At 45.8% G+C, this 26,041-nt stretch overlaps 6 protein-coding genes across 6 annotated transcripts; 1 reads left to right on the top strand and 5 right to left on the bottom strand.

The window, feature by feature from the left end:
• Window positions 1–1,111: 1,111 nt before the first annotated feature.
• On the bottom strand, window positions 1,112–3,550 carry AGABI2DRAFT_230189 (pyranose dehydrogenase; the record flags this gene model as incomplete). The annotated part of the gene is made up of 10 exons (XM_006457611.1): window positions 1,112–1,377; window positions 1,431–1,780; window positions 1,832–1,885; window positions 1,936–2,165; window positions 2,219–2,606; window positions 2,659–2,863; window positions 2,914–3,020; window positions 3,070–3,224; window positions 3,276–3,357; window positions 3,409–3,550. 10 exons carry the CDS (start codon window positions 3,548–3,550, stop codon window positions 1,291–1,293), a joined length of 1,800 nt encoding a protein of 599 aa, XP_006457674.1. The 3' UTR covers window positions 1,112–1,290.
• Window positions 3,551–6,454: 2,904 nt separating this feature from the next.
• Window positions 6,455–7,334, bottom strand: AGABI2DRAFT_196267 (hypothetical protein). The gene is made up of 5 exons (XM_006457610.1): window positions 7,315–7,334; window positions 7,120–7,261; window positions 6,924–7,066; window positions 6,688–6,870; window positions 6,455–6,637 (listed from the first exon to the last, which is right to left on the bottom strand). Exons 2-5 carry the CDS (start codon window positions 7,169–7,171, stop codon window positions 6,503–6,505), a joined length of 513 nt encoding a protein of 170 aa, XP_006457673.1. The 5' UTR covers window positions 7,172–7,261; window positions 7,315–7,334; the 3' UTR covers window positions 6,455–6,502.
• An 837-nt stretch (window positions 7,335–8,171) lies between these two features.
• Window positions 8,172–10,537, bottom strand: AGABI2DRAFT_196266 (hypothetical protein). Its single transcript, XM_006457609.1, has 10 exons — window positions 10,244–10,537; window positions 10,172–10,190; window positions 10,089–10,111; window positions 9,918–10,035; window positions 9,819–9,854; window positions 9,448–9,765; window positions 8,837–9,379; window positions 8,667–8,773; window positions 8,468–8,612; window positions 8,172–8,406 (listed from the first exon to the last, which is right to left on the bottom strand). The coding sequence occupies exons 1-10, from the start codon at window positions 10,388–10,390 to the stop codon at window positions 8,270–8,272; spliced, it is 1,593 nt and encodes a 530-aa protein (XP_006457672.1). The 5' UTR covers window positions 10,391–10,537; the 3' UTR covers window positions 8,172–8,269.
• Window positions 10,538–11,950: 1,413 nt separating this feature from the next.
• Window positions 11,951–13,247, bottom strand: AGABI2DRAFT_213173 (hypothetical protein; the record flags this gene model as incomplete). The annotated part of the gene is made up of 7 exons (XM_006457608.1): window positions 11,951–12,119; window positions 12,176–12,198; window positions 12,252–12,352; window positions 12,410–12,518; window positions 12,571–12,687; window positions 12,748–12,850; window positions 12,911–13,247. 7 exons carry the CDS (start codon window positions 13,245–13,247, stop codon window positions 11,962–11,964), a joined length of 948 nt encoding a protein of 315 aa, XP_006457671.1. The 3' UTR covers window positions 11,951–11,961.
• A 940-nt stretch (window positions 13,248–14,187) lies between these two features.
• Window positions 14,188–19,062, top strand: AGABI2DRAFT_80070 (hypothetical protein; the record flags this gene model as incomplete). Its single annotated transcript, XM_006457607.1, has 5 exons — window positions 14,188–14,324; window positions 17,161–18,094; window positions 18,148–18,442; window positions 18,515–18,754; window positions 18,872–19,062. Coding segments are annotated over 5 exons (1,797 nt in total), but the record flags the coding sequence as incomplete, so codon positions are not given.
• Window positions 19,063–21,103: 2,041 nt separating this feature from the next.
• On the bottom strand, window positions 21,104–21,709 carry AGABI2DRAFT_80093 (hypothetical protein; the record flags this gene model as incomplete). Its single annotated transcript, XM_006457606.1, has 2 exons — window positions 21,104–21,295; window positions 21,356–21,709. The coding sequence occupies 2 exons, from the start codon at window positions 21,707–21,709 to the stop codon at window positions 21,104–21,106; spliced, it is 546 nt and encodes a 181-aa protein (XP_006457669.1).
• Window positions 21,710–26,041: the final 4,332 nt, after the last annotated feature.

Raw genomic sequence — 26,041 nt, 5'->3', positions numbered from 1 at the left:
GCACTGTTGTTGACACAAAGCACGCCACAAACACATTCAAGCTCTTTTGATGCTTGCTTCGCGACGCCGCAATTCTCATTTTATTATTCCACTGCACGAGGAAACTTGCTATAAAGAAGGACCTCGTATGTCAATCTCTTCTCTACCTTTCACTCTTAACCACCTTCCGGCATGTTTCAAAACTCCTGTGATTTGGTTACCCTTGCAGCTGTGGCACATGCTGAACTCTTCCTCTCTGTCATGAATGACATACACCGGACAATAAGACCTATATCCCATTCGGATGCAACCGATGACTGCTCTATTCACGATCATCTTTGGCCCGCTGGTTCTTCTCGTACCTCCACTTCGACTTCCCAAGAAGTCAGTCCTACATCGTCGACAACATCCATCTCGTCAACCTCATCGTCTCATTATATGACAACTCGATCTGGGACAAAGGTGAAGTTCGATAGGCCGAAGCCGAGGAAAACGGACAGAAGTTCAGAGTCACAGAGGATAGATAGCTTGAAACGCGAAAGCCTTATAGGGCGAATAGGGCCACATGAAGTGTGGTGCCGAGGTTGTAGCGCCTTTGTAGCTTTGGATTCGAGTCGTCAGTATGCCGTTTCTCATTGGCAGCGACATAAAGATTTGTATCATATTCCTGTAAGTGGGTCTTTTACGGGCTGTTACATGTGAAAGTTTACTTTGGCAATCTTCAGGGAGGGAAAATGTACGAGAAGGAAAAAAATTTGAGGAATCAGATAGGACAAGATATTAAATTGTTCCACTCGAAGAGACGACCTCGATCAAGAAAGCACTTTCAGAGAGATCAACGCAACAAAAGATCAAAAAGATGTTAAGGATTTATATGACAGCCACCATAATGCATGATGGATCCGTAAGATACTCCGCAAGATTCAATCTCTAAGCGAGGATAGCATCTCAGGCGAGATGCTGTAGGATAAAACACATTTAATTTTCATTAACTAGAAATTTATTTGGTGCCTTTCTGTAAAAATTTAAATGGAACAAGACCGCACGGAGACAAGTGCAATCTAGTTCTTGAAACCCCCTGCACCCCATACCGAATGATGCGCGTTCTAAAATGAGAAAGGCTGACAATTCAAACAACCCGATATCACAATAAATTTCACAACATTCGTCGCAAAGCTGAACACAAATCCCGGTAAATATGTACTATCTCTGAAAACTTGGCCGCAGTCCTCGTATAGCAATATAACATTATAAAGTCAGAAAAATTTAATGTTGGGATGCGGCCTGATGGGAAGACGATCACGAGCAGGTTTAGCTGTAGCTCTTCGCTATCAACGCACTTGCATGCTCAGCAAATGCATAAACAGGTTCTTGAGTGTGCCCCGCCGGGGCGAATGGCTGATATTCCTTTAGTAAGTTAAGTGAAATTGATAATGAAGATTCCCACTCACAATCACAGACGCGTCGACAACCCGCAGGCCACTGGTTCCTTTGACACGGAAATCAGGGTTAACGACACCCCACGAGGCACTCTGAGGAGACATAGACAACGTTCCCACACCATGCACGTATGAAACCGTTGAAGTTTTGAGGAAGGTATCCAAATCTTCATCAGAGGTAGCGTCGCTTGGAGGAAACACCGTTTCACCGACAAAGCCTTTGAATGCTTGGGAAGAAAGCATTCTTCGGGCACTGCGAATACCCTCACGCAGAATAGCGGGATCTATTTCCTCTCCAAACATGTTGAGATCGATGAGTGGGTGGGAGAACGGATCGTTGTTACTGAGAGAAATAGAACCCCCTGCTTAATAATCAGCAATCAAGCTAGCATATAACTTGAGGGTGGTCATACGCGAAACAGTGTAGAGGTTGACAACGGCGAATTGGAGAACAGTGTCGATAGAAGCTAAAACGTGTTAGCTAGTGAACAGACCATCTATGCGCTTGAAAACTCACCTTCAGACGGTATCGGCGCTTCCCTTGGCACACCACTGGGAGGGAGCTGGTGGCTAATTTGCCCGAATTGGAACTCAATATGTGGCGAATTTTCGCCACTTGAAGGATCAAGTCCATCCAGCTTGTCATCAGGCAATCGTACCCATGTAAGGTGGTTTAGGCGACCTCCTTGGGCTAGAGGTCCAGTGTGCGACTTCTTCCATTCAATAAGCGCTGCATCAACATCATAACTATTTGAAGATCAATGGCCGGGAATAACGCATGTGGTAGGTGCCGGGCTTACTCAGTAATAGGGAGTGTTGTATCGAGCATTATAATTGTTGCAGCCTGGTCCGATAAATTTTTCCCGACACTCGGATTATCCACCAATGTGTCAATTCCATTAGCTCCAAGCACCTCTCGGCCCCCAATGCCGGAATTCATGAGGATCTGAGGCGAATTGATGACTCCTCCAGATACAATGACTTCCTTTTTCGCTCGTAATTGGATCTTTGGGCTGTCGGCATCAGTAGCAAACTCGACGCTTCGGAAGTCGGTCCCATTTTCTGCTGAGACTATACGGGTAACAAGAGTGTTAACCAAGACATGGACGTTATTTCCAGTACCCTCTAAATACGCTGTTGCAGAGCTGCTCCGCTCCCCGCGTTGATCAATCGTATACTGAGTCCAAGCTAACAAAGATCAGCTCATTGAGTGTTTATACAGAGCTGTTCAGTTACCCACTTAATCCAAGAGGCCGCCCGTCATTCATATCCAATTTGAACGGAAATTCACCGCTTAATTCTTTCGCGGTTTCAAGTAATAAGTCGTTGAAAGAGGCGTTGGTGTATGATGCGACCACGGACAATTTTCCGTCATCACCGTGGACGGAGGGGTCAATATGGCCCTTTACCGGTTTATGAGAGGAATCTTTACTGAATTTCTCAGCCTAGGAAACAATTCAGAATTTCAAGGGAACCTGAATGCAAACCAACAAACCCTCTTCATGACAGGCAGGATGCTGTCCCAGCTTAAAGCTTGATTACCGGTGATTTCGGCATAATTGTCCCAATCGTCTCTCGAACATCGTGTGTAAACCATCCCATCTGTAAAATAAGTTAATTCGCAAGTTATCCATCTGCCTTAGTCACTCACTATGGCTACTGCAACCGCCTAAGAGCTTCGCCCTCGAGTAATTCAGGCTCCTGCCACCGAGAGCATCTTGAGGAATCGTTGTATAATTCCAATCATAACGTGGCCGGAGTTCCGAAGAAAGGCCAGGGACCCGTGTTTCGAAGACGTCCTTGTTGCTGTAAACCAGTCAATTACTTGGTCTGTCTTAGCTGCCAGGTTGGACGCACGAAGGCCCGGCCTCGATGACCAGTACATTCCATTCCGGATTCTCACTGAGACGAGAGGCCACAACTAAACCTGCAGTTCCACCTAAAGAGTTGCTTCAGCCAGATAGCCCTGAGCGGGTCAAGAGCAACGCACCGCCAGCAACGATGAAATCATAGTCAACGTCACCAGGTAAATCGGTTGGGTTTTGGTATGTGATGGCGCTGCGTGCAACCTGAAACCCCAATAATGCGAGAGACAAGAGTCGAAAGTTTACTTTGGCCGCTCGAGGTATCATTGTGGGGTGAAGAACAAAATTTACTCAGGAACGCAAGCTTTTATATCGCCAAAGCGTAAGAGTATGACTCCTCTAGACCAAATCGCAATAGTCATTTGACACATAGTTCGGGTAAAACGGACAATACCTGAGGTGATTGAGCGTCCATAAAAGCCGTCTTGTGCATTGAAAGATTGGGATTACGTGGTTGACTGGGAAAAACGCGAATACCCCACTTGGAAGTACTATCTTCGTGCCACTGCTCGCCTCAGGCATCGGCGTCGGGCCGTAATAAACATAGAAGCTTTCCGGTATAGATGCTATATACAGTGAGTGCATCATAGTCAGTTCTATTAAACCCTACGCTTCCAATTCTTTGCGGCCGTCAGGTGTCCTTGGAAAACGTCTATTCTTATTATGGTTTCAGCGTATGCTCCACTAAGGTACGTGGAGGTCGGTTGAGCGGGACTGTCGGGGTTTTTGTCACCTTATTCTTGATCATTCAACTTGATTACCGGCGCGAGTGCACCATATGGCTCTGAAGTCCATCAGAATGGAATGTTGAGAGTCGAAAGTGAATCAAGAGTCGGCTGCGCAGTGAAACGCATCATGTAAGTAATCTGTAAAAGCTCTCATAGCTAACAGATTGATGATGGCGATGATTGGGTACGTTTATGAGTAACCAAAGCTTTCTATAAATACTCAGGGTACGGAATGTTTAGGCAGAAAATTGATGAATTACTTATGCAGCTGCGTATCCTGTGAGATGGTACGGCTGAATGGAGTAGAGCTTTTGATTCGTTATCATGTAAAAGTGGCTTGAACAATTAAGTATCAGAAAGAAGAGGGTCTGCCAGTGTGAGAGTGTCGAACACGCCGGGGTTCAAGTTACCGATTATTAAGTTCATGCACGTGGTCAACGAATTTATCCGACAAATCGCCGCAACTGCGATCGTGAACTTTCAACTTACGGTTACTGGTTACGGTACAGTAATACGAGCCGTCTTTCTTTTTTGTCGACTCTAGTGTATTATATATATTGCTCGCCGGACGCTAGAATACTGGCATTGCTGAGCACATGTGCGAAGACGGGATGAGCCCCCATCTGCATATCAAGGAGTAGCTAAAGAAAGGTAGGTGGCGGCTCAAGCGCTTAATTATAATCAACGTACATACAGAGCTATTTTTTCTTGGGAAACATAATTTACTTCCCGTGTATGGCGGGATTCTGACTGCAATTTATTCAGCCCTGAATGCGGCGATATGCAAATCCAAATTCAGCGGCTAGCGTGGAAGTGGCTTTGCATCGCTGGTGTACACTTTGGAGATGACCTGGACGCAACCACTGGTCGAGGCCTGAGCTTTCGTTCGCAACAACGGAAGTATCCGATCTTGCAATGCCAGGGATAAAGTCAAGGCCAGGATGATGCGAGCAAATCCCAAGTGCTAAATTCCTCGTTGAGACCAAGTCAATCCGCACCAGCCGTACCAGCAACATCTTTGAGGCCGCTGCGCCACCGGCGCAGATAAACTCTCTCAAATTTCGGGGACTAGCGTATCGCTAGCGTAGAGGGGCGTAAATAGCGTATATCTAGCGTTACTGTAGCGTAACGCTTGAGCATGATATGAAATCAACAAGTAATATAATTATAATGCATCACCTATAAATGATAGTACTGGCATTTGTTACGCCATTTTCTCCTGACCGCAATTTTCGCAATTTGAGAATTCCACAGCAAACAATATACTTCTGCGGACCACACCTTGAGACCAACAAACTCAAAATTGGATGCACTGGCCCTTGCGAGATTTGTTATAGATTCTTTCCTGAGGTTTTATAGGAACTGCAGATAAAGGAGAGGGAGAATTGCCCACCTCCACACCGTGGCCAAGCTTCTGAACTAAGAGCTTGGCCATTTGTTCTTCAAGTTTCGTGCTATAGTATCTCCTGAGAACAAGCTTTTTCTGGTATGATCGTACGCGGAATCTCTCCACCGTCCTTGCATAACGCGCCATTCCATGGTGAGATTTGGATTCATTCGCTGCCAAATATGAATGGTTCCATCTGCATGTTTCCATCCGTTTCAATCGACGTACGACATGCTTGTCTTGGGAAGAAAGATTCATCCAAATAGTCTAGAATACGTCACCTCATACCTATCTCAAAATCAATATTTGAATTTTGAAACGTGAATTGAATGAGATGGTGACTTACCGGACTTCTCCATCAGTATCCAATTCCTCTCCCACTACTCCGAAAACCCATTCCCTACCTTCTTTATCCATTTCGTCGTCGGCTTCCGGGGACGGCTAACTCCTCCAGAAACTCTCGTCGATGTAACGGCCAGCAGAATCAGAGTTCGACCTGTCAATTACGTGGTTATAATCGTCGCAATGAGTGAGATGGGAGTCGAACTTACATTGGCACGCGCGTGAGGGTGTATGTCACCTTCTCATCCATCCAAATTGGCAGTCAGTGAGTCGACAAATCACGACTTGCCCGGAACTAGTAGCTTCAGATCTCCCACTATCTTAAATTCTAGACCGCCAGTCGTCTGTTATCTGGACAGCTGTCGATTTATGGTTTATTCACTGTCGGATTTTTGATCTACTGAATGAAATTATTCACAGTAGGATGGAACAACTACTAGTACTGGATAATAATTTGCGAAGACAGACGAGGTTATCAACTGAAAATGAAGTCGCAATATATCATATGCGCAAGAGGGAGAAGTGAAAAGGTCAGGGACACTTGCCAGGTGTTTAAACACACATTGCTGTTTGTTAAAACAATTCTTAATTGAGTATTGTTGAATCAACTTCCCCGATAAGGATACTTATTGATGTCGGAATCGAGCCCGACGAGGTGGAAACAGCTGGGAAGCCAGCGTACTCCCGGATATCATTGCATGGTACAAACGAAGGATCACGACAAAGATACGACTCACTGTATATCCGTAATAATGTATCAAACTACGAAGCGTGCATACTAGCCTTAATCGCCTCTTCCATTCGCTGCCAGGCATGTCCTAGTTCAGATGCATTAACTCCAGCTTTTTTCAATTCTTCCGGCTTCAGGTGCTCCACCTCAGCATCCAAATGGTTAAACTAGTCATAAGTTCAAAGGAAAACTCGGAACCCTACGACTGTAAACTTACTAAAGGTTCTTTCAAGGCGAGAAGTTGTTCCCTGATGCGATCTGGATTAAACTTCTTAGGATCGATTTCCACCTCATGAAGCATAACTTCAAGGCCATCTAACTTATTATGAACGACGTCGTGAGCATCCTTCTCCTCACTAAAATTCATTGTTCGATTCAAAACGGGAAAAAGAAAATCTTCCTGATGAAGGTATCTTAGGAGTTGTAGGAAATTGTTTGCAACTTCGATCATACCTCGAGCTTGTGGTGCATGGTAAGATGGTGGCTCCATGCTAGGCAATAATTCACAAATGTTGGCAAGTCACTGTGTATAGCGTCTTTTGACTCTTCCAGATGTTTTATTATATTTTCCAAGCCGCGCCGGATAGAAGAATGTACTGGTGAGAACGATAAGCGTCGTGTTGGGACGGGTGGTCAAACACTTCCATACCGTAATTCATGGTATAGTATAACGTTTCGATTGGGTTGCTTGGATAAGGCATCTTTGAAGTGTTTCGGGACAGAGATAGGGTAAAGGCGGCTTGCCAGAGCTTATCTTGCGTTCGTAATGTTCATTGGGCCGTAGTCAATGACTACGGAATGGGGTTAGGGTTAGGTATCATAGAGTTAACGATAACCAACTGACCAACCAACCAACTTCATTCATCATTTGGACGATTCGGATGACACCACTCACCGTGTCAACTATTCAAAGCGAGCCTCACACGAGAATATCAACTTCAATCCGAGTTGGACTGAAAGGAGATCGCGAGCCTCACTCGAATATGATTGTTCCCTGCTAGCCGGCGTATCCATTAGACCCATGATACCAGCTTTCACCTAGCGTATTAACTGGATTGAATGTGTACGCGTGGAGCAGAGCGAAGCTGAAGATGTTCAGGTCAACAGTGCCCGACGGTCGAGTCCTACTGAGGAATCGTGAACAGCCTCTCGTGAGGAAGAATATCCACCAGAAGAGCAACGCGTTGGTCACCTGGCGTTGAAATGGGAACGTCATTATGCTAGTTGCAGCACATCTATATATATATCCTGATAGTGCGAGCATAAATGGAATGCTTTCTGGTCCGTCTTATCGAAACAAGTGCGGTCTAATCTAGCCAAATTTATAGAGTATACTCGTGGGAGCTGGCTCACTGTCACCATGCAATCTGATCAGGTAGATTTCGGTTTGTTGATACATATATCAAGGGCCTGACCCTGAGTATCCACTTGTGAACCCGCTAACATTTTAGCTACTTCTTTCCGTCACGGAATATGGACCCAACTATTCCGGCCCTACATCTATGCGCTTTTCTGACTGAAGAGTATGAGTGAGTATGACACCGTCAGGCCTGGTAGCCAAATGCCGAAATAAAACCAAAGATCCAAGTGACAAGTTCTTATTGCCTCTACATACGCACACATCCTATATGAGCACCAATTACAAAATACACCTTAAATTTTTCTACCCGGACCCACTCGTAAAGCAAAACGGCCAACATTAATGGAACAAAAAAAACACACGCTTTCAATGAATGCGTATTAGCGAAAATAAACGACAAAGTCGAAGATCCAGAATTCGTTATCGTGAAGCACGAGTTTTAGTTAGATTCTTGAATCCTCTTTTTCATATTAGCCTCTTCAATCTCCTTGGCAAGAATCTCATCGGGATCACGACCACGAACTTCAGGAAGCAGCAACGTGCAGAAAGCTCCCGCAATGTTACATGCGAAGAAGACTAAACGAAGATATCAGTAATTGCGAAAAAAACAAAGCACGATAACACGAGTACGACTCACTCCATAGAACGACAGGCGTTCCGACCTTCTTGCTCAGGGTATTGAAAGCAAGTGCTGAGATGATAGCACCACATTTACCGCATGCGGCGGAAAAACCATGAGCAAAAGCGCGGTAACGGGTGGGGAACACTTCAGCGGGGTAACACTGTAGGGTAGGTGTCAGGCGACAATTATCTGGAAAGGTAGGGAAAGTCCTCACGTAGGTTGTGCTGTTCGGACCGAAATTGAAGAAAAATTGTAGGAGAGCGAAAAGGACAATGAAAGCTGGCTTGCTGAGCGAATTAAACTTGCCCGCAAGGATAGCCACTGAAGTCATTCCATGTAGTCAGCAATAGTTTCACATGAGCAGGCAATAACTAAGACACTCACGGAACAGAGAGGTCATAAGGAACCCTTGGATCTGGATGAATTTCCTTCCAAGTTTCTCAATCGTCAGGACGGTAACATAGTAGCCTGGTACGAATCCGAGGGCGGTGATGATAATGTTACCAGTTGAGATCTTGAAAAGCCGATTCCATGCACTACCAGACGAGCCGTCGAAACCGATCTGTTGTAAGACAACGTTTTGGTTCAGGTTGATGCCATAGAAGGCTATATCGAGTAGGAACCAGCAGCTAGCAGTTCCCATGATCAACCGCAAGTGGCGCCATTCACTGAAGTAGGCAAGGGCTTCTCTGAAGTGCGCCTTCTTTTTCAATGGTACTTCAGGGTCATCAGCCTTGTCCAGGTCACTGTCGGTCTCGCTTTCTTTCTTGCTTGAAGGTTTCTTCGATGATTCAGATTGATCATCTGACTGCTCAACATTCTGGGCCTGTTGTGTGTTTTCGAAACGCGTTGATTCGGGTAGCGTGAGACGTTGGTACAGGGTTCCGAAGGCAGGAATGAGGGAAACGCCAACGACAATACGCCATACTAACCATTAATGAAATGCAGAGAACAATCAGAATTCGACGGTTCGGTTCGTAACAGCGTGCTCTTACCTCCATCTACTTTTGAAATTTGTCCTTCCTCCATAACGTTTTTGTAGCAAGCCAAGACAATGATGGTCATCAATGCACCGACAAGGGAACCCCATCCTTGGTTCGCAAAAATATAAGCGAGCATAGTACCACGTTTGCGGAGGTTGGCACGGTCAGACGTGACGGTGGCGGACATTGGATAGTCCCCTCCCACACCAATACCGAGCAAAATACGAAATACGCCAAGGTAAATGAGCGACCCTCTCGGAGAGAGGCTTCCGGTGGGAGTCGTCATGGTCAATATTGTCCCAAGAATAATGAGCATAAGCTCCTTGCCGTCTGAAAGATTAATTGAGTCGCGTGATAAACAGAGTGGAATCACAGAGACTTACACACAGCCTTACGACCAAAGGCATCGGCAGCATAACCTGTTCCGAATTGCGATCAGTAAAGATGACTGAGGCACAGCCTTGACAGAATGAATTCCGTACCGAAGGCAATTTGACCGATAACGCTACCGATGTTTGCACCTGCCTTGACAAAACCTTCGAGATCGGTTGGTAGATGTTCGCCTCCGTAAAGTCGGTATTGAAGCATCGTGGCGACGGGCTACGTTTCTCATTCAGTATAGGAACGGCCACCTAGTCTATGGATGAACGTACGTTGATGATGAATAGATCGTAGGCTGATCGGATTCGCCGTCAACAAAAGCAGAGTGAAGAGATAACCGGACCACAAAACATACCATCAAGGAAGAATCCAACCTGCAGAACGGTCAGCCGGGGTTCATCACAGATAGAGAATCAAAGAAACATACACCCGCAATTCCCAACAACTTCATCTCTGTACGGGTGAGCATGAATGCCGGACGACCCTCTTTCTCGACTTCCTCGAGCTTCGACCAGTGAACCTTTTGGCTCTCCTGGGGCGATGTTTTCTCGACATCTTGATCTACCTTGGCCATCTTGGAGATGGAGGGATGTAGACGGGATGGTAGGAAAATCTGAGAGGTATAGACGATGAGGGAGAGAGAAATAGCCGTCGAACGCGGGGTTTAAATCCGAAATAAAAAATCCATTTGATGGGCTAATTTTTGCCCCGCGCCACGGCTGTCCATACACCCGGCCGGCCTGGGGCAGCTTCTCCATATTCCAGCTCCTCCAGCTTCCTAGTCTACCGTCTACTCGATCCTCATGCTTCAGGGGCTTTGGATACAGGACCCAAAGGCGGAGCGGGCACCCGTGGCGAAGGCTTTCTACTTGCAAAACGAGTTTCCAATGGAGTGATCAGTCGAACGTGCGCTGGATTTGCAGAACGGGATTGGTTGAAACAAATAAAGAGCAATCTTCGATTTTTTCCCAGGCAATTGAAGCGCCGAGCTGTTTGCATTTTCCCCCGCGTGACCGGCGACTGCCAACCGACGAACGTGCATGGTTATCTCTCCCACACCCCATAGAGCCATCGTCGCCGTTGATAGTGTCAATCAGTCCATTGTTCTACAAGTACATCGTGGGAGTCCTATAGGAATATATGAGTGTCAGTAGACACAACTTGAGCTGGTTTAGTCTTCTTCACCTTTACTGTTGAGCGTCTAGTGGAGCCTTGTTCTTGTCAGCCGGAACACAGATTATCCTCTTTAGCGGGATGTATTGGTTAAAATGCATCAGTGTATGGGGCCTGTATGGAGCTTTGTTAAGATAGAGAGCCGATCCGGGCTAACAACGGTGCACGGACTTTTTGGAGGATGATCATGAGCGAACGAGGAGTAAATCGAGAGGAGAGATGGAGAGACCTATTTGCGACACAGGGATCTCTTTTAAATATGTGCCAAGTCAAATGAAATTTAGGTTCGAAATCCAGGTTGTACTGGCTGCACCGGCACGTTCGTCTTGGACGACTTAGAAATTGATTATATCCATGCACGTTCGTTCCTTGAAACTCCGAGTCTAATGATGCCTGTCGTAGTTTTCAACTTCACAGCAACTCATGAGCATGGTTCAAGACCGTCGCATAATCTTTAGTATATGCGTCTCCATGCTTGTATATACAGTAGTATGCATTTCCTAATCACCACGAGGGGAACAACACATTGGGAAGAAAATAGTGAACCCCATTGAGTACTCTAGCCTGCATCATATACGTTAACATCCAATGACCAACGAGAAGACAGAGGTCAATGTATACTGCACGAGATTCGGACACTGGTTCCTTGTCGAATTGTTTACGCTAGCTATTTTTAACTTATTTTCTATCATGCGACGGCCCGACGGTGGGGTGAATCGGGTCTGATGGCGGTAAGTAGGTCTAAATTTAGTCTCACGACCGCAAGTTTACACAAGTTACGAAGTTATGGCTGAGACTTCCGCTCTATTAAAAAGATCATCATGGCGAAACAAGCTGCTCACGAGCGCCAACAAGCAAGATGGAGAAGCCGACGTCCAGCATCATCAATGATCAATTAATTTATTCACCAGACACAGAGTGACTTCATCGTATTTCGACTTAGCCTTTCGATTGTACATCAAATCAAATGTTCTAACTCTTCTTTTGATATCCTTCAAACGTCACCACACGCGCAAACGTGCCTCCCGTACCCCATATTCCCTTCCTCAAACAAGCAAGTTGGACAATTTGACTGTGGTCAATAAACAAATTGGCATCTGCACCTTGGTTTTGAATGTGGTACGCAAAGACTGTCATGGGTATGTCAGTAAATCGTCTCGGTAACAGGGCAACCCGTGAAACAAACCTGCAGGGTCAGCGGCTTCAAACCTGAGGAGATGGTGAGTGATCGATTCATGAACAAAGATTTACTGTACTCTTACATGATTTTATCCTTTGGCAAAGACGAAGTGATGGCTGAAATAGTATCTGTTCGCCATTCTCTCACGTTCTCCGTGATGCCTTCACTTTCTATCATGATCATCTGATGAATTTGGTAGTTAGATAAAGTGGCTGAACGAAAAAAATATGAGCTGCATACATATGCCCCTGCATCGATGAATTTTTTCGCTCGGTCTATCAGCCACTTCGGGTCCCTCGAACCGGCAGCTTCAAGCTCGGCAACTGATGCATCTCCGCCAGCACCCCACCTAGTATTATATTTTAGTACGCCAACGGAGTATAGGAGAGACAAGACCGCACTGAATTCCGACTTCGGGTTTTGGTTTTAAACCGTACGAGGCGGTCAACTCTACTAAGGCTGCCCAGTCATCCGTTGGAAGTGAAAGGAATCCGGACGAAAGTTCAACCACATCAAAACTTAATTCATCCACCTTGATATTAGAACGAAGACTTGAACCGTTCGAGATAAACACCCACCCAAAATCTTTGCATGCCTTTAAATACTTTTCGATAATGGCTTGATTCCCAGCTGAAGTTGACAAAACGCGCTCTATAAACCCACCGGTGCTGACATAGCACCCTTCAATGACTCAATGTCAATTGCACCGAACAACATTCCTGCATAACAAGGGATACTGACCATGCTCGTGAACAGTGTTAATCAGTGCCCTCAGCCTCTCGGGAGGCATTAAACTGAAAGATCCGCCAGCGAATTTTACTCCATCGACGAATTCTCCCCAGTCTTTCAGCAGTTCGGTAAGATAAGTTTGAGTGACAGGCGCGTAATATGGCCCTCGAATTTCAGTAAGACCACTTTTCCGAGGTTTCTGTGGAAGAGTATTGGTAGGTAGGAATGTAAAGTCTTCGGGAGTACTATTGGTTTTCGGATAACGAAGTATGTTAGCTGTTGTGAAGGGTCGGGCGACGAGGGTTCTGGTTAACTGGTTCTTTGATAGACCCCTCAGTAGTGAGGACATGACTTCGAGTTGGTGGAGATTGAAGACTTAGTACTTTGCCATGTTATAACAGGAGATGTGGTGTATGGGACTCCAAGTATGACCTCATTTATGAATAGTATGCCCTACAGACTAGACGCAGTTCCTCTTGTGTGTAATGTAGTCGCCAGAGGAGAATTCTGACGTAGGGAATATTGCTCAGGAGGGACCACCTAGATTACTGTGATGTCAGAGTGGAAGTCGGGTAACGCGACAGTTTGTCAGTTCATGCATACTCACCTCCGAAACTGCTCATGATTCGCCCGCTGTTCCTCTCACTCTTGTTTTTCCATATTATACATTTCTTTTTTGAGGCTGGATCGTTTTTTAGAACGTTCGGAAGCGCAACGACCAGTGCTAGTGAGCGTGTGAATGTTGAATTCCTGATTCATGATTACCAATACGAGGCACACCACCTCTCAATCATTTCCGGGCACTTTCAAAAACTACCTATTGATTTTGGATAAAGTCATCGAGTATACGTCTCTCAGGGTGTCCAATGACCGAGTATTCGAGGCATTTGCATTATGGTTGAAACCGGATCCATTAAACGCGAAAAGCCTTCCGAGACAACACATGTTTGAGATTGTGTCGCTCCACTTCGCTTCCTAGTACCATGCACGAAGTCCGCAACAAAAGGAAATGTTAGTTCCCAATGTCAGTTTCTGCATCTCATTGTTAAAGAAAACGTTGCATTACTCGCAAATCTAGGACCAGCAGTCAACGTCGCTTTCGCGCGAAAATTCAAGGCATTGGGAGTGAAGGAAAACCACGCGTCTCCGAGGAGGGAGCTTTCACCTCTGTGTATGAGAGGCATTTTGAGGGCATCACGACAGAAGATGAGCAGGAGCATTACCTACCCACGTTGAGTTTTTTTCGCGTCTCCACGACCAGGTGCCTTCCTAATCTATTACACAGGATATGGTCGTTCGCGTCGGTCGCTTTTCCCTTGTTTGCTAGTACACTTGGGCCTATAGCTTGTCTATTTTCAATTTGCGCCTTAACCCAATCCTGGCGCACGTCCAAGCCTTCCGGTGTTCAAATACCTGATCCAGGATGGTACGCCCTCGCATCTCCCATCGTGTTTGGTGTCCAATGGTTATCAGGCTACTCGCGCTCAAAATTGTTTCTCTTGTCCTTGCCTTGCTGGCAAATTTGCTTCTCCTCTTTAATTTTGCCAAACGAATTTCATACACCATCGCCCAGCCATTGACGATCATCTTCTGGTATCTTTCATGTATCCTTCTCTTGGTTCCAGTCGTCATCACACATACGACTCTTCTACACCGGCAATCTTCCTATGTGCTTTCCCAATCCTACTATTACGCTTTCATCGCGACAATCATTTATTTCGTTATCTCTACACTCTTGCTGATCAACCTCCTCGGTTCGTGTATCTTTTACGCCTACCCACCGTCTTTGGCTCCACTCGACCGACCGCAACGGACATTAATGCTTCAAACAATCATATTCTCAGCATATCTTGCTCTCGGTGGCGCTATATATTCGAGCATTGAAAGTTGGACTTTCGTTGATGGATTATACTGGGCTGATTACACTTTGTTAACAATTGGTTTTGGATCCGATTTTCCCCTCACAGATACTATTGGAAGGATGGTTTTAATCCCCTTCATGGCAGTGGGCCTCCTCATCCTCGGCTTGATTGTGAACTCGATAAGAACGCTTGTTATCGAACATGCTCATGGTCATATATCGAAGCGCCGATTGCATAAAGAAAAGAAGAAATGGGACCAAGTCATCGAGAAAATGAGAAATGGAACGGAAGAAGAAGTGAACGAGGCTGAAAGGAAAATCATGAAGGCGACAAAAAGGTGGTGGAAGTGGAAACAGATGAGTATGCGTGAGGTGATGGAAGATGATGGTGAGAAGACGAAATGGAAAATTCGAGAATTTATGTTGATGAGGTACATCGAGGAGCGGGCGAGGAAAATGGATGGGTATATCGCACTAGCTTTCTCGTTTCTATTTTTTGGGATTGTTTGGATTGGAGGGTCAGTTGTGTTTTGGGCTTGCCAACTCCGCGTACGGTGCCGCAACCTTCCTTGTTTCTTTTATTCTCACCTGAATCTCCATCCCAACAACAGGATCCTACCCCTTGGACTTACCCTAATTCCCTTTATTTCACCTATACATCCATCTTAACGATCGGATACGGCGACTTCTATCCATCAACGAAGTCCGCGAGACCATTTTGCGTCATATGGAGTCTATTGGCTATACCAAGCGTCACTGTTCTAATCCAGAATATCGGAGAGACAGTTGCTGGACACGTTGAAAATGGAGTGGAATGGTTGGGGAGCCGGAGTATTTTACCCGAGAAATGCAGTCGAGCTCCACAGAAAATGGAAGAAAAGAGAAGCGAAGATGGGGAGGGGGATGATGATACCTGTGAACGCCAAGTTTCCGTTCAGATGATGCCTATCGTCGAACATAGCAAAAAGATTAAAGGCAAAGGTAAACGAAGATTATTAGTTGAAGAAGACGTAGGGGGAACGCCGCCTCAGCCACTATCACCCCCACCCCCACCACAACCGACAATGATCTCAGGAACGACGCAGCAACTTTCCGAGATTCCGCTGCCTTTATCGGTCAGGTTAACAAAGGGGATAACAAAAGCATCGAAAGACGCTGCGAAAGGTCCCATGATCAGATATACCTGGCATGAATGGGTACAATGGTTACGACTGATGGATGAGGCGGGGGAGATGTTAGGGGTTTGCAGGTATTATCGCCGTATTGGTGACTGTGATGCCACAGATGCTCAACTTTCCAGTGGTCAAGTTCCCTCCAGTTCTCGTACACACGACGATCGGCAACAGCACCGAAAACAACAGTATGCTGATAGCACTGATAGAAGGACCGAGGGAAGAATAATCAGGACTGCGACAACGTTAGTAGACAGGTGGGGATGGGGTTGGTTAGACGATAGCGGCCCTTTGTTTAGTTCCATGACGGAGAGTCAGTGGGTTTTAGACAGATTTTGTAGACTGTTTGAGGGAGTCGTGGAAAAGGAGTCAGAGGGTTGGCGGATGGAAAGAGACGAGGCCGAGGGGGAAAGGTAGTCCACACATAATAGTTTGCTGGATACCTCCCAAGGCGAGAAACAGTTTGTGAGATTTTGCAAGGCTCAAAAAGGCCAACGAGGAAAACGTCCCTTTACATGCAACTCGGATTTTTCCGATATTGGAAGGGAACGTGGCAGGCATTAAATTTTCGTTCACTAGCACGGCGCACTCTTAAGTGCCTCAGTGGTTTTGTGCTATTAGCTCAGGAAAAGTTCATTTTCACCCATGAACCGAATACTATAAGTATTACCCACTCTTATACTATAGAAACGCCTTCCGAGACAACGCTTATCATGTTTGAGACAAGGTCACCCCCCTCTATTTCCTAACACCATGCAGGTGCCCAATACAAGGAAGTGGTAGTGCCGCGATGTCAGTCTTTCCGCACCTCACCTTTGGGATATATCCGCCTTACTTCGCGAAATATAGGTTCAGCATTATTCGCTTCAAAGGTGACGGAGGCGGGGAAAATCGGCGTTTATCTGGGGAAGGAGCTGTCAATTCTTCGTCTGAGAGGCACTTCGAGGGTAGCTCGGAGGAAAAGGAACGGGAGTATTACCAACCCGCGTTGCGTTATTTTTCCCCCTCCATACCGGATGGCTCATCTTATACATTACAACAGGGTATGGTGGTTCGCGTCGTTCGTTTTTCCTTTGGTCGCTAGTGCCCTTGGGCCTATAGCCTGTCTACTTGCAATCTGTGCCCTGGTGCACTCCTGGCTCACGTCCAGGCCTTCTGGTGTTGGAGTCATTAATCCAGGGTGGTACGTCCGCGCCCTTCAAGCGAGTTCGATGTCCAACGTTTGTCAGGATACTCGCGCTCGAGATCGTGTCTCTGGTGTTCGCCTTGTTGGCAAATTTGCTACTCTTGTTCAACTTTGCCAAACGGATTTCATATAACATCGCTCAGCCACTGACCATCATCTCTTGGTATACTGCGTCTGCCATCCTCTTGGTACCGGTCATCGTTACACATAAGACTCTTCTACACCGACAACCTTCCTATATGCTTTCCGAATCCTACTATTCCGCTTTAATCGCAGTTATCACCTATTTCGTTATCTCTACACTCTTGCTGGTCAACTTCGTCGGCTCATACGTTTTCCACGCCTATCCACTTTCTTTTGCTCAACTGGACCGGCCGCAACGGACATTAATGCTTCAAACAATTACGTTTTCAGTATATCTTGCTATCGGCGGAGCTATCTTTTCGAGCATTGAAAGTTGGGATTTCGTTGAAGGAGTATATTGGGCCGATCATACTGTGTTAACAATTGGTTTTGGAGCTGAATTTCCCCTCACAGACACTGCTGGGAGAATGGCTTTGATCCCCTTCGTCGCAGTGGGCCTCCTCATCATCGGCTTGATAGTGAATTCGATAAGATTGCTTGTCATCGAACATGCTCGTGGTCAGATAACGCGCCGTTTGCATAAAGAAAGGAAGAAATGGCACCGAGTCATCGAAAAGTTGAGAAATGGGACGGAAGAAGAGGCAAGTGAGGCCCAAAGAAAGATTATGAAGGCAAGTAGACGGCGGTGGAAGCAGAAGAAGATGATTACGCGTGAGTTGGCGGAAGATGATAGTGAAAAAAAGAAATGGAGAATTTGGGAATTTATTCTGATGAGGCATATTGAAGAACACTCCAGGAAGTTGGAGGGGTATATCGCACTGGCTTCTTCGTTTTTGGTTTTTGGGATTGTTTGGATTGGAGGGTCAGCTGTGTTTTGGGTTTGTCAACTCCGCGTGCGGTGCCCAAGTCCTTTTCTTTTCTTTTTCCTCATCTGAATTTTCAGCAGGACCCTGTCCCTTGGACTTACCCCGAATCACTCTATTTCACCTATACATCCATCTTAACAATTGGATATGGCGATTTTCATCCATCGACGACCGCCGCAAAACCTTTTTGCGTCATATGGAGCTTACTGGCCATACCATGCGTCACTGTTTTAATACAAAACATCGGAGAGACAGTTGCCGGGCACGTTGAAAATGGGGTGGAATGGTTGGGGAGCCGGAGCATTTTACCAGAGGACAGGAATGGGAATCAACAGGAAACGGAACAGGCAAGAAATGAAGACCGGGAGACGGTTGGTGGACGTGGAGTTTCCATTCGCATGTTGCCCATCGGAAAGCGCAAAAAAGGGAAACCAGATAAAGGAAAAGGCAGGTCAGTGGCACAGGCTGAAGACGGACGCAGCGCACCGTTCGAACCACAACTCTCACCGCATTCAGGAACGAGGCAACAGCCTGCGGAAATTCCATCGCTATTATCGGTCAGGTTGTCTAGGGAGATAATAGGAGTATCGAGAGATGCTGCGAAGAATCCGACGATCAAGTATACCTGGCATGAATGGGTACAGTGGCTAAGGTTGATGGATGAGGCCCACGATTTGTTAGGGGTTTGTGGATGTCATCCGCATTCTGAGGTACACGATGGCAGAGATATTCACGATGATCAGCAGTGGCAGCAACAGGAACAACAATCTTATGATTGCACCGACGGACGGACGAGGCCAAGAGTAATCACGACAACGACAACGATGTTGGACAGATGGAGATGTGGTTGGTTAGATGACAGCGGCCCCTTGTTTAGCTCCATGACAGAAACTCAATGGCTCCTAGAGAGGGTTGGTAGGTTGTTCGAGGGTGTTGTAGCAAAGGAATCTGAAGTTTGGCGGAGGGAAGGAGACGAGAGCGAAAGGGAAGCATAGTGCGACCGTGTCGTTAAAATCCGAAGTTGGCCTCCTTTTAACATAAGCCTCGATTCCACCACGATACCGGATCGTCTGCATCGTCATACTCGCGTTCCATACACTCGCCACCGTCCTGTCTGTCCTTACGAATCTTACCAGGGCCAAAAATATACTTTCGCCCTCCAACCTGGATGCGTCGTCATGTATCATTGACTACTATGATGTAGTTGTCATTCATTCAGATATCAGCGTCTCCAAAATTCCATTGGCGAGTCTAGTCTACTATTCACTGTTGCTCTTTTTATGACCATTCATTGACTTGTGACATCAATTTTTCTGCGCAGTTTGAGTAACCACATGATGCCAATACAATCAATATTTTTCGAAAACTTTCGAAACACAAGGTTTATTGTCCGACTCGTTTGTTTGAGTTTTCCCAATAAGGTGTTCAACTAATGTTTGTCGTATAAAGGCCTCATGTGTGTTGAGTGGCCCGGGATGGCCAGCGAAAATTCACCATGCATTTCCTCCACTTATCCCACCGAAAACTCAGGCGCTTCAAAATCTTTTTACATCATCACTTGCTATTCATCCCCCATTTTCTCCGACCGTTTTTCTCGGTCGATTTACGTCAGATACTCAACTGTTGGACGCCTCGCTCCCTTTGGTCTCTCCTCTTTACAATTGAGGCATAGCGTATGGGAATTCTGACTGAAAATATCCACCCGCGCTCGCGCTGTACCCCTTAATCTTTGGAGTTGGAAAATCTCATTATTACGTACATCACCATTCCTTGTCCCGTCGATCTCAAAGCCGATTATGAGTACCTCGAACTGGACAGATACCAAGAGAATACCGAAAAGAGATCGACACAGGTCTCAATGTTTCTGGCCCTAAGGGTGCGAATAGAGAAAGGAGGATGCAAAACCGAGAGTGTGATCATGTTGGAACCGCGAGACGCACTAATCTTTGTACTGGGAGACAAATAAGCGGGAAACATCCCCAAAGAGCGGATTTCAACTATGATCATTTCGGTGTGTTGATTCTATAAACGGCCAAGAATTTTTTCGATATCACTGTGGAGTATCATGACATTTTGTCACTTTTCTGACATAGGGCGTTATGATTCGTATACATATCCCTATGTATAATTGGGAAAAATATGAACATCCAGCCCTGGATTAGAAAGTAATTTTATTTTGCCGTCGCTTAGATTTTTAGAAATAGCCAGGCACCGGGGATTATATGAAACTCCCAAGCGTACCTGCGGTGTTCTCATGCTCAAGAAGTTTCTTGGCATAATGTACAAGGCTAAGTAATATTACGACGAAAACAGAATGATAAGTCCATGTAGTATTATCGTCCAATCTGACATCGACCCAAAGTGAGACCCAAGAAAGTACAACAGAAGGGCTGATCCATAATAAACCCAAGAAAAGAAATATTAGGCCGGGTCTACCTTCAACGAAGAATTAACAGGAAACAGCGGCCAGAGGATATTAAGTGAAGAGACGTGGTATGGGTATCTTTAGAAATAATAATAACAAAGTCCATGAGTAGGTCGACCATGGCAAAGCAATAGCGAGTATTAGTTGGTACCCGAATTGTATCTCTAGGATACTTTCAGATGAATAGGATTTTGGTGGTAATTTCTTTTTGGGGGAGCTGCGAGCAGAGATGGTACCTGAAGATGACATCATTATCAGTCCATCATCAAAAAAAAAAAATACAATAAAATACAAGGGATAGAAACAAATGGGGAGGCGGGGCTAATGTGACTCCTAAGGAGCGAAGGGGTGGAAATAGAAGGTAAAAGCCATGATAGCGCCGTCCTCCGCATGGGTAATGCCAAGAGTACGGTACCACAAAGGTCCCAAACAGGTCCCAAGCAACCATGCTGGGGTGGGAAAAGGAGTGCGGATGCGGAGCGAAAATTGAGTACTGTGGTTTCGGCAAGTGGAGTGGAAGAATGGGATAATAATATGAGAAAGGCATGCGGAGGGTGCTCACCATATCACTTAAACCTCGGCCTGCTTAGAAATTTCCAAAAGGAGTGAAGTTAGGAAGTGAAGCGACGGGCGATGGAAGGACGGCGGGAAGCGGCTTCCCATTCCTGAAGTGCCTGCACAAAGGCGGAATTGGGCTTGATGCAGGCACGTTTGCGTTTCAAATAAGCATGCGCACTCTCGAAAGTCATGCCACGATTACGAATCAGGTACGCTAAAATAACTGCTGCACTACGCGAGATACCCTAGAGCGAAAGACGATGTTATGTGAGTTAAAGTGGACATGGCCCAGGGCTGCGACAAACCTGCTGACAATGGACTAGACAGTTTCTTCCAGAGCGAAGTGTAGTATCGATATAATTACAGGCAGCTTCAAGGTGTGGTCGAATATCAACGGTGACTGCATCATCAATCCTGATATTGTGCGTGCTAAACCCCTCCTTTTCTGAAGCGGGAAGCCATGGGGCGTCGAGGACCTGGACGAGATGCGTAATGCGATTTTCATGAAGCATGTGCTTGTCTTGGACAGCTGCAAACGAGCCGATATACAGTGCTCCACTATTTTGGAAGCCCGGAACAGACGAAGGAGAGAGCACCTCATGCATCGGGGTACACATGGCTTGCATTACCTCCGGGGGCATGTTATCGAAGCTAATCATGATGGTGCAGGGAAAGGAGGAGTACGATTGTAGGTTTCTCAGGTCGAAGGACGGTAGTGGAGACCGAGAACAGAGAGGGGTAGGAAAGGAGCCCACTGAACGGCTGGAAAGAACGGCGAGGCTTTATAGGGGTCTCAAGCGAGGTGGAGGGAATCGGCTTATCGCATTTGAGGCTGATAGAAGTTGTCGAAGGGAAAACGGCAGGGGAAGATGTGACAGGTGGAGGGATAATTTTGAGTGTTATGCGTGGTGTTTTGGGGAGCTTCCTGTCCAGCTAAGCTAAAACTCGAACACGATAGATCTAGTAATTCAATGGTGAACGGAAAAATGGTGCTGAGATGCTGTAAAAAGTAGTCATTCTCCTCACAAGGTACACAGGGGAAGAAGTCATGTCACAAACGAATTTATTCACCAATGTGGACAGACGGACCCTGATCTCCTCGCGTGTCATCGAAATTCGATCTAACTGCAATCGTCCCGTCATCTCGAAAGTCCAGTCGTGGGTTGCTTAGCCTTCTATCAAGAGCATGTTTAACTTGGGCCAACTACTACGAAGTAGACCTCTTGGCGGCCTAGGCCTCCGTTCAAGGTGATCCTTCACCGTCTGCTCTCATAGCAAATCTTTACGCGTAAAAACACGCATGATCAGTGTGATCGAATGATGCACTGCCAGGCAGTGGTAGCTTTCTCCACGGAATAAATTTCAACTGCATATCTTCGACGTATGTCAAAACACTTGAAAAAACATGTTGCCCGATCGAGTGATCACCGTGACAATGGTCACTGTAATAAGAAGCCGTAAGACCCTGCCAGATTTCGGTATGGGAGTTTTATAAATATCACTCGCCAAGAAAACTGATGATATCTTGCCGGGGTCTAGACCTTGGACGTAAAGAACGCAAGTAGGTACAATCCGACTACCCGAATTTCTTCCGGCCTTCAAAAAATTGGGGCTCAACGCAAGGCCTTAGTATTATGAACTATGCCATAGTTTTGGTCGCGTTGTTCGTGTAGCTTACATCTTCTCCAGCTCCTTTGGAAATCCACTCGCCCTGACTTGTCTCTGTGTATATGTATCGGCCTTTTCCGGCGAGGTTCCTTTTCCTGCTTCATCATGACCTCGAAAATACGCTTAGCCTGAGGCAGATTGAATCTCTTTCATATTTGATGCCGTATGTCAGCGTTCAATCATGATGGAGCTTCACATCTTTTTCTGCAAGTATGCCGCACGCGACCTTGACGCGTCCGTATACGAGTCATTGTTTTTCCTGGGCCATAACACACCTCGCTCCAATAACACATGCTCCAGCTGCGAAGGTGGAAAGATTAACAAGCTGAGATGCTGGGAAAGCTATGTATTCCTTGTTTTTGGTGCGCTTAATTAGTTGATGACCGACAGCTGGTGCCTGAATGCTGAGAGTGAGAGATCCAATATGCAACGGAGCTTCTGTCAAGGATCTTATTTCTAGCTGACTAATGAGATCAAGGGACTTGTCCTCCCCATACAGATACTCGCACGATCCCTAACGTTGTACATCACGTACATCGGTCTGCCATGATGCATGACGCTAGTCTGAAGTCTGACCGGATGGCATCTCTGCCTGTCTAGAATCTAGATAACTCGGCGGACTATGGCGCTTCTTTTGGATATCCGAATGAGGTTATGAACAAGCGCATGAGATGTTCGAGCTCTTAATTAGGAACAAGAGTTTTATTCTTATGATTGGAAGCGCTCAATCTAACACTCACCGGGAAGTTAGAAATACGCAGACATTGTTCAGTTTCGAGCTTGTACCATTTGTATACCATTTGCTGCAGTCAAGTATCTGACTAATTTCAATTTCTACACAATGGAAGGAGTCACTCCTTCCCGAAGTTACTATTGAATTCTTGGTTATCTTTTATCTAACTCTGAAATGTATTGTTCGACAGGCGGTTTCTATAAGTTCTTTGATGCTTTCTTTCGGGTCCACAGTTGGGGGACAGCAGAACCGTACAAGGTCATCGATTTATCTGTGATGTCGATCACTATGTACCATAGTGTTGGTGACTCTAGTAATCCGGAAGTTCCCAGCAGTTGCTCATCATCAGAAAACAACTTGTTGCAAATGATGGAAGGAAAATTTATTTATTCATTCGATAAAGTGCCGTTCAATATCTTTCCCTTATCATATATGGGTCATGAGAAGACCGTAGAGGCACGCTGGTTGTTCCTTTAAGGGTTGATGCCGAAGTAGATAGAATCACACGCTCAACGTCAGCAGGGCTTGGTCCTGATCCGGCAGCTAGCCCATTTGTCAACTCCAAGATCGCCTTAAATTAAGCCCACCTTTTCCGCACTGACAAATGACAACTTCACGGCCGCCTGATTGTCCGGGGGGAGCTTTTGGGGAGCTTCCTTGTCAAAAATCATCCACAAGTTCGGGCCGCTTCCAAGTCTTCAATGCGTCGTCAACCAAGATACCGCTGTCCATCTCCCGCTTATTCCTTAGGCTGATGCCCAACTGATTTGTCCACTTTGGAATCGCGCTATTAGAATAAGTTGTCGAGGTTCCTACGTTAGCCGCGCGGAGGGTCACTCCCGATATCGGGGAACGTTTGTTGGCCCGGGGTGCATAATTATTTATATAAGGACCCGAGAACAAGCTTGCTGACTATGAGCCGCATGGCTCGGGAAAGATTCAAGGACAGTCCATTGTGCCAAATGTATTTCTGGATTTGGTGGGTATTATTCGGCACCCATTGTATACTTAGTTCTATTTTATGGGAATTTCGAAAGGCCAATGGAATGCTTCGTTAAAAGAATTGTTTTTTAAGGACCTTGTGGCATTTTGAGAATAATTTGGGAGATGAAGCCAAGAGAAAATTATACATTTTTGAGACAAGATGCAATCACGCCACGCAAGGAACTAGGAATTTGGCGCATTAGATTTTAAACATGTCTACGATTTGTTCTACCAATAAACGCATTTAATATTGAATGAACGTCTCCTGCCTGAGTTAAATTAATCAATCTCATGTGTCAGTCTGGCAGATGGTAGAGCCACGTTCCACCAGAAAGCTGTCCTTGTGAAACTAAAGATCGGAAATCAGTCGCTACTAAGTATAACGCCCTAGGTCCAAGAGGAGAATCGTACAAGGGGTTTACATCCAATAAAATTGCATATCTGACCCATTTTAACGCATAGTTGCTTCAATGTTCAAACTACAAGGTACCGTACTCAAGTCCATTGCGCATTCGTATACTTTGCCGATGCCTCGGGACGGCATTCTAGTAATAGAGACGTTGGAGTTGTAACTTAACGCCGCACCAAAGTTAGCCGAACAGCGTTCCTGAATGAAGATGACCTAGAGTCATCTGCCCACGAACTTAAGGTGCTTATCGTGGCTTCAGTGATTGGTCATTTCGCTCCACCGCGTCGGCCATCCAGGACATCCTTTGATAGATGCGAACAATTATGAAGTCTACATTTTAGGCACATCCTTCTCATGATCGAAGATACTCATTGTCCGAATCTGTATAAAGGAACAGCACACTGACATGGTGAAGATGTGTGGATTTAAACGAAGACATTCTCTTGATTGCATGGATAGTAGTAGAAGGTCGGTCTTCCCTCTGGGTATAACAAGGAAGCTCCATGGGCCCGGAGTGGGCCTTTATTTGAGGAGCTGACTGGCTTAGCTTTGATTAGACGGTTTTGTAAATGTGTTCGGCATTCCCGAATTTGCAAGACTTATTTGAAAGAAATGTTTGAAAGAAAACTGTACGCCCAGGGGCAAATATTGCTCACCTTCTGCTCGACGCGGGTGCATGATCTCTCTCAGATGGAATAAGTAACTTGATATATTTTTATTTCATCTCCAACTTGATAGAAAAATGAAGGAAGTAATCATTTGAGGAGATCCCAAGCGGTACGTGTCATGCCGCTATTCCGAAATTGTCCCATCTTGGTAGAACATGTATAAAGATCGGTCCTTCTTTCCTGAATTCAAGGACACCATCACCAGGCATACCGATACAGAGGAAAGCTATCGTAGACGTGGTAGATACCCCTCCGGTATCAAAGATTATCGGAAGAGTGCGCAATGGCTTCGATAGTGGCTCCGTCCACAAATGGAGATCCCCGTACATCTATGACGAAAATGTATACCTGCTATCCAAGGTAGATAAGACGAAGACACCCTGATAAATTCTCATAGGCTCTAAAACTTGCATTCAGCGTGCAATGGACGTGATTCGAGCTCGAGAGAAAAACGACCACGATCCGGATCATCATCAAACTGTAACCTCATCAAACTAGGTGATGGAGTTTTCTGTTCGGAGCTATATTA

Source organism: Agaricus bisporus (assembly GCF_000300575.1).
Source record: "Agaricus bisporus var. bisporus H97 unplaced genomic scaffold AGABI2scaffold_19, whole genome shotgun sequence".
Taxonomy (NCBI): Eukaryota; Fungi; Basidiomycota; class Agaricomycetes; order Agaricales; family Agaricaceae; genus Agaricus; species Agaricus bisporus.
Note: the sequence above shows the minus strand (reverse complement) of the source record. Positions and strands in the feature narration are given on the sequence as shown.

What these genes read in the sequence shown, in the direction of transcription:
- AGABI2DRAFT_196266 (XM_006457609.1), bottom strand. Translation starts at nt 10,390, where the DNA reads ATGGCCAAGGTAGATCAAGATGTCGAGAAAACATCGCCCCAGGAGAGC. An exon ending in TATCGGTCAAATTGCCTTCG is followed by an intron (nt 9,855 to 9,917) that starts GTACGGAATTCA and finishes AATTCGGAACAG; the next exon opens with GTTATGCTGCCGATGCCTTT. An exon ending in AATTTCAAAAGTAGATGGAG is followed by an intron (nt 9,380 to 9,447) that starts GTAAGAGCACGC and finishes ATTAATGGTTAG; the next exon opens with TATGGCGTATTGTCGTTGGC.
- AGABI2DRAFT_196267 (XM_006457610.1), bottom strand. Translation starts at nt 7,171, where the DNA reads ATGCCTTATCCAAGCAACCCAATCGAAACGTTATACTATACCATGAAT. An exon ending in ATACTATACCATGAATTACG is followed by an intron (nt 7,067 to 7,119) that starts GTATGGAAGTGT and finishes CGTTCTCACCAG; the next exon opens with TACATTCTTCTATCCGGCGC. An exon ending in TCGCCTTGAAAGAACCTTTA is followed by an intron (nt 6,638 to 6,687) that starts GTAAGTTTACAG and finishes ACTTATGACTAG; the next exon opens with TTTAACCATTTGGATGCTGA.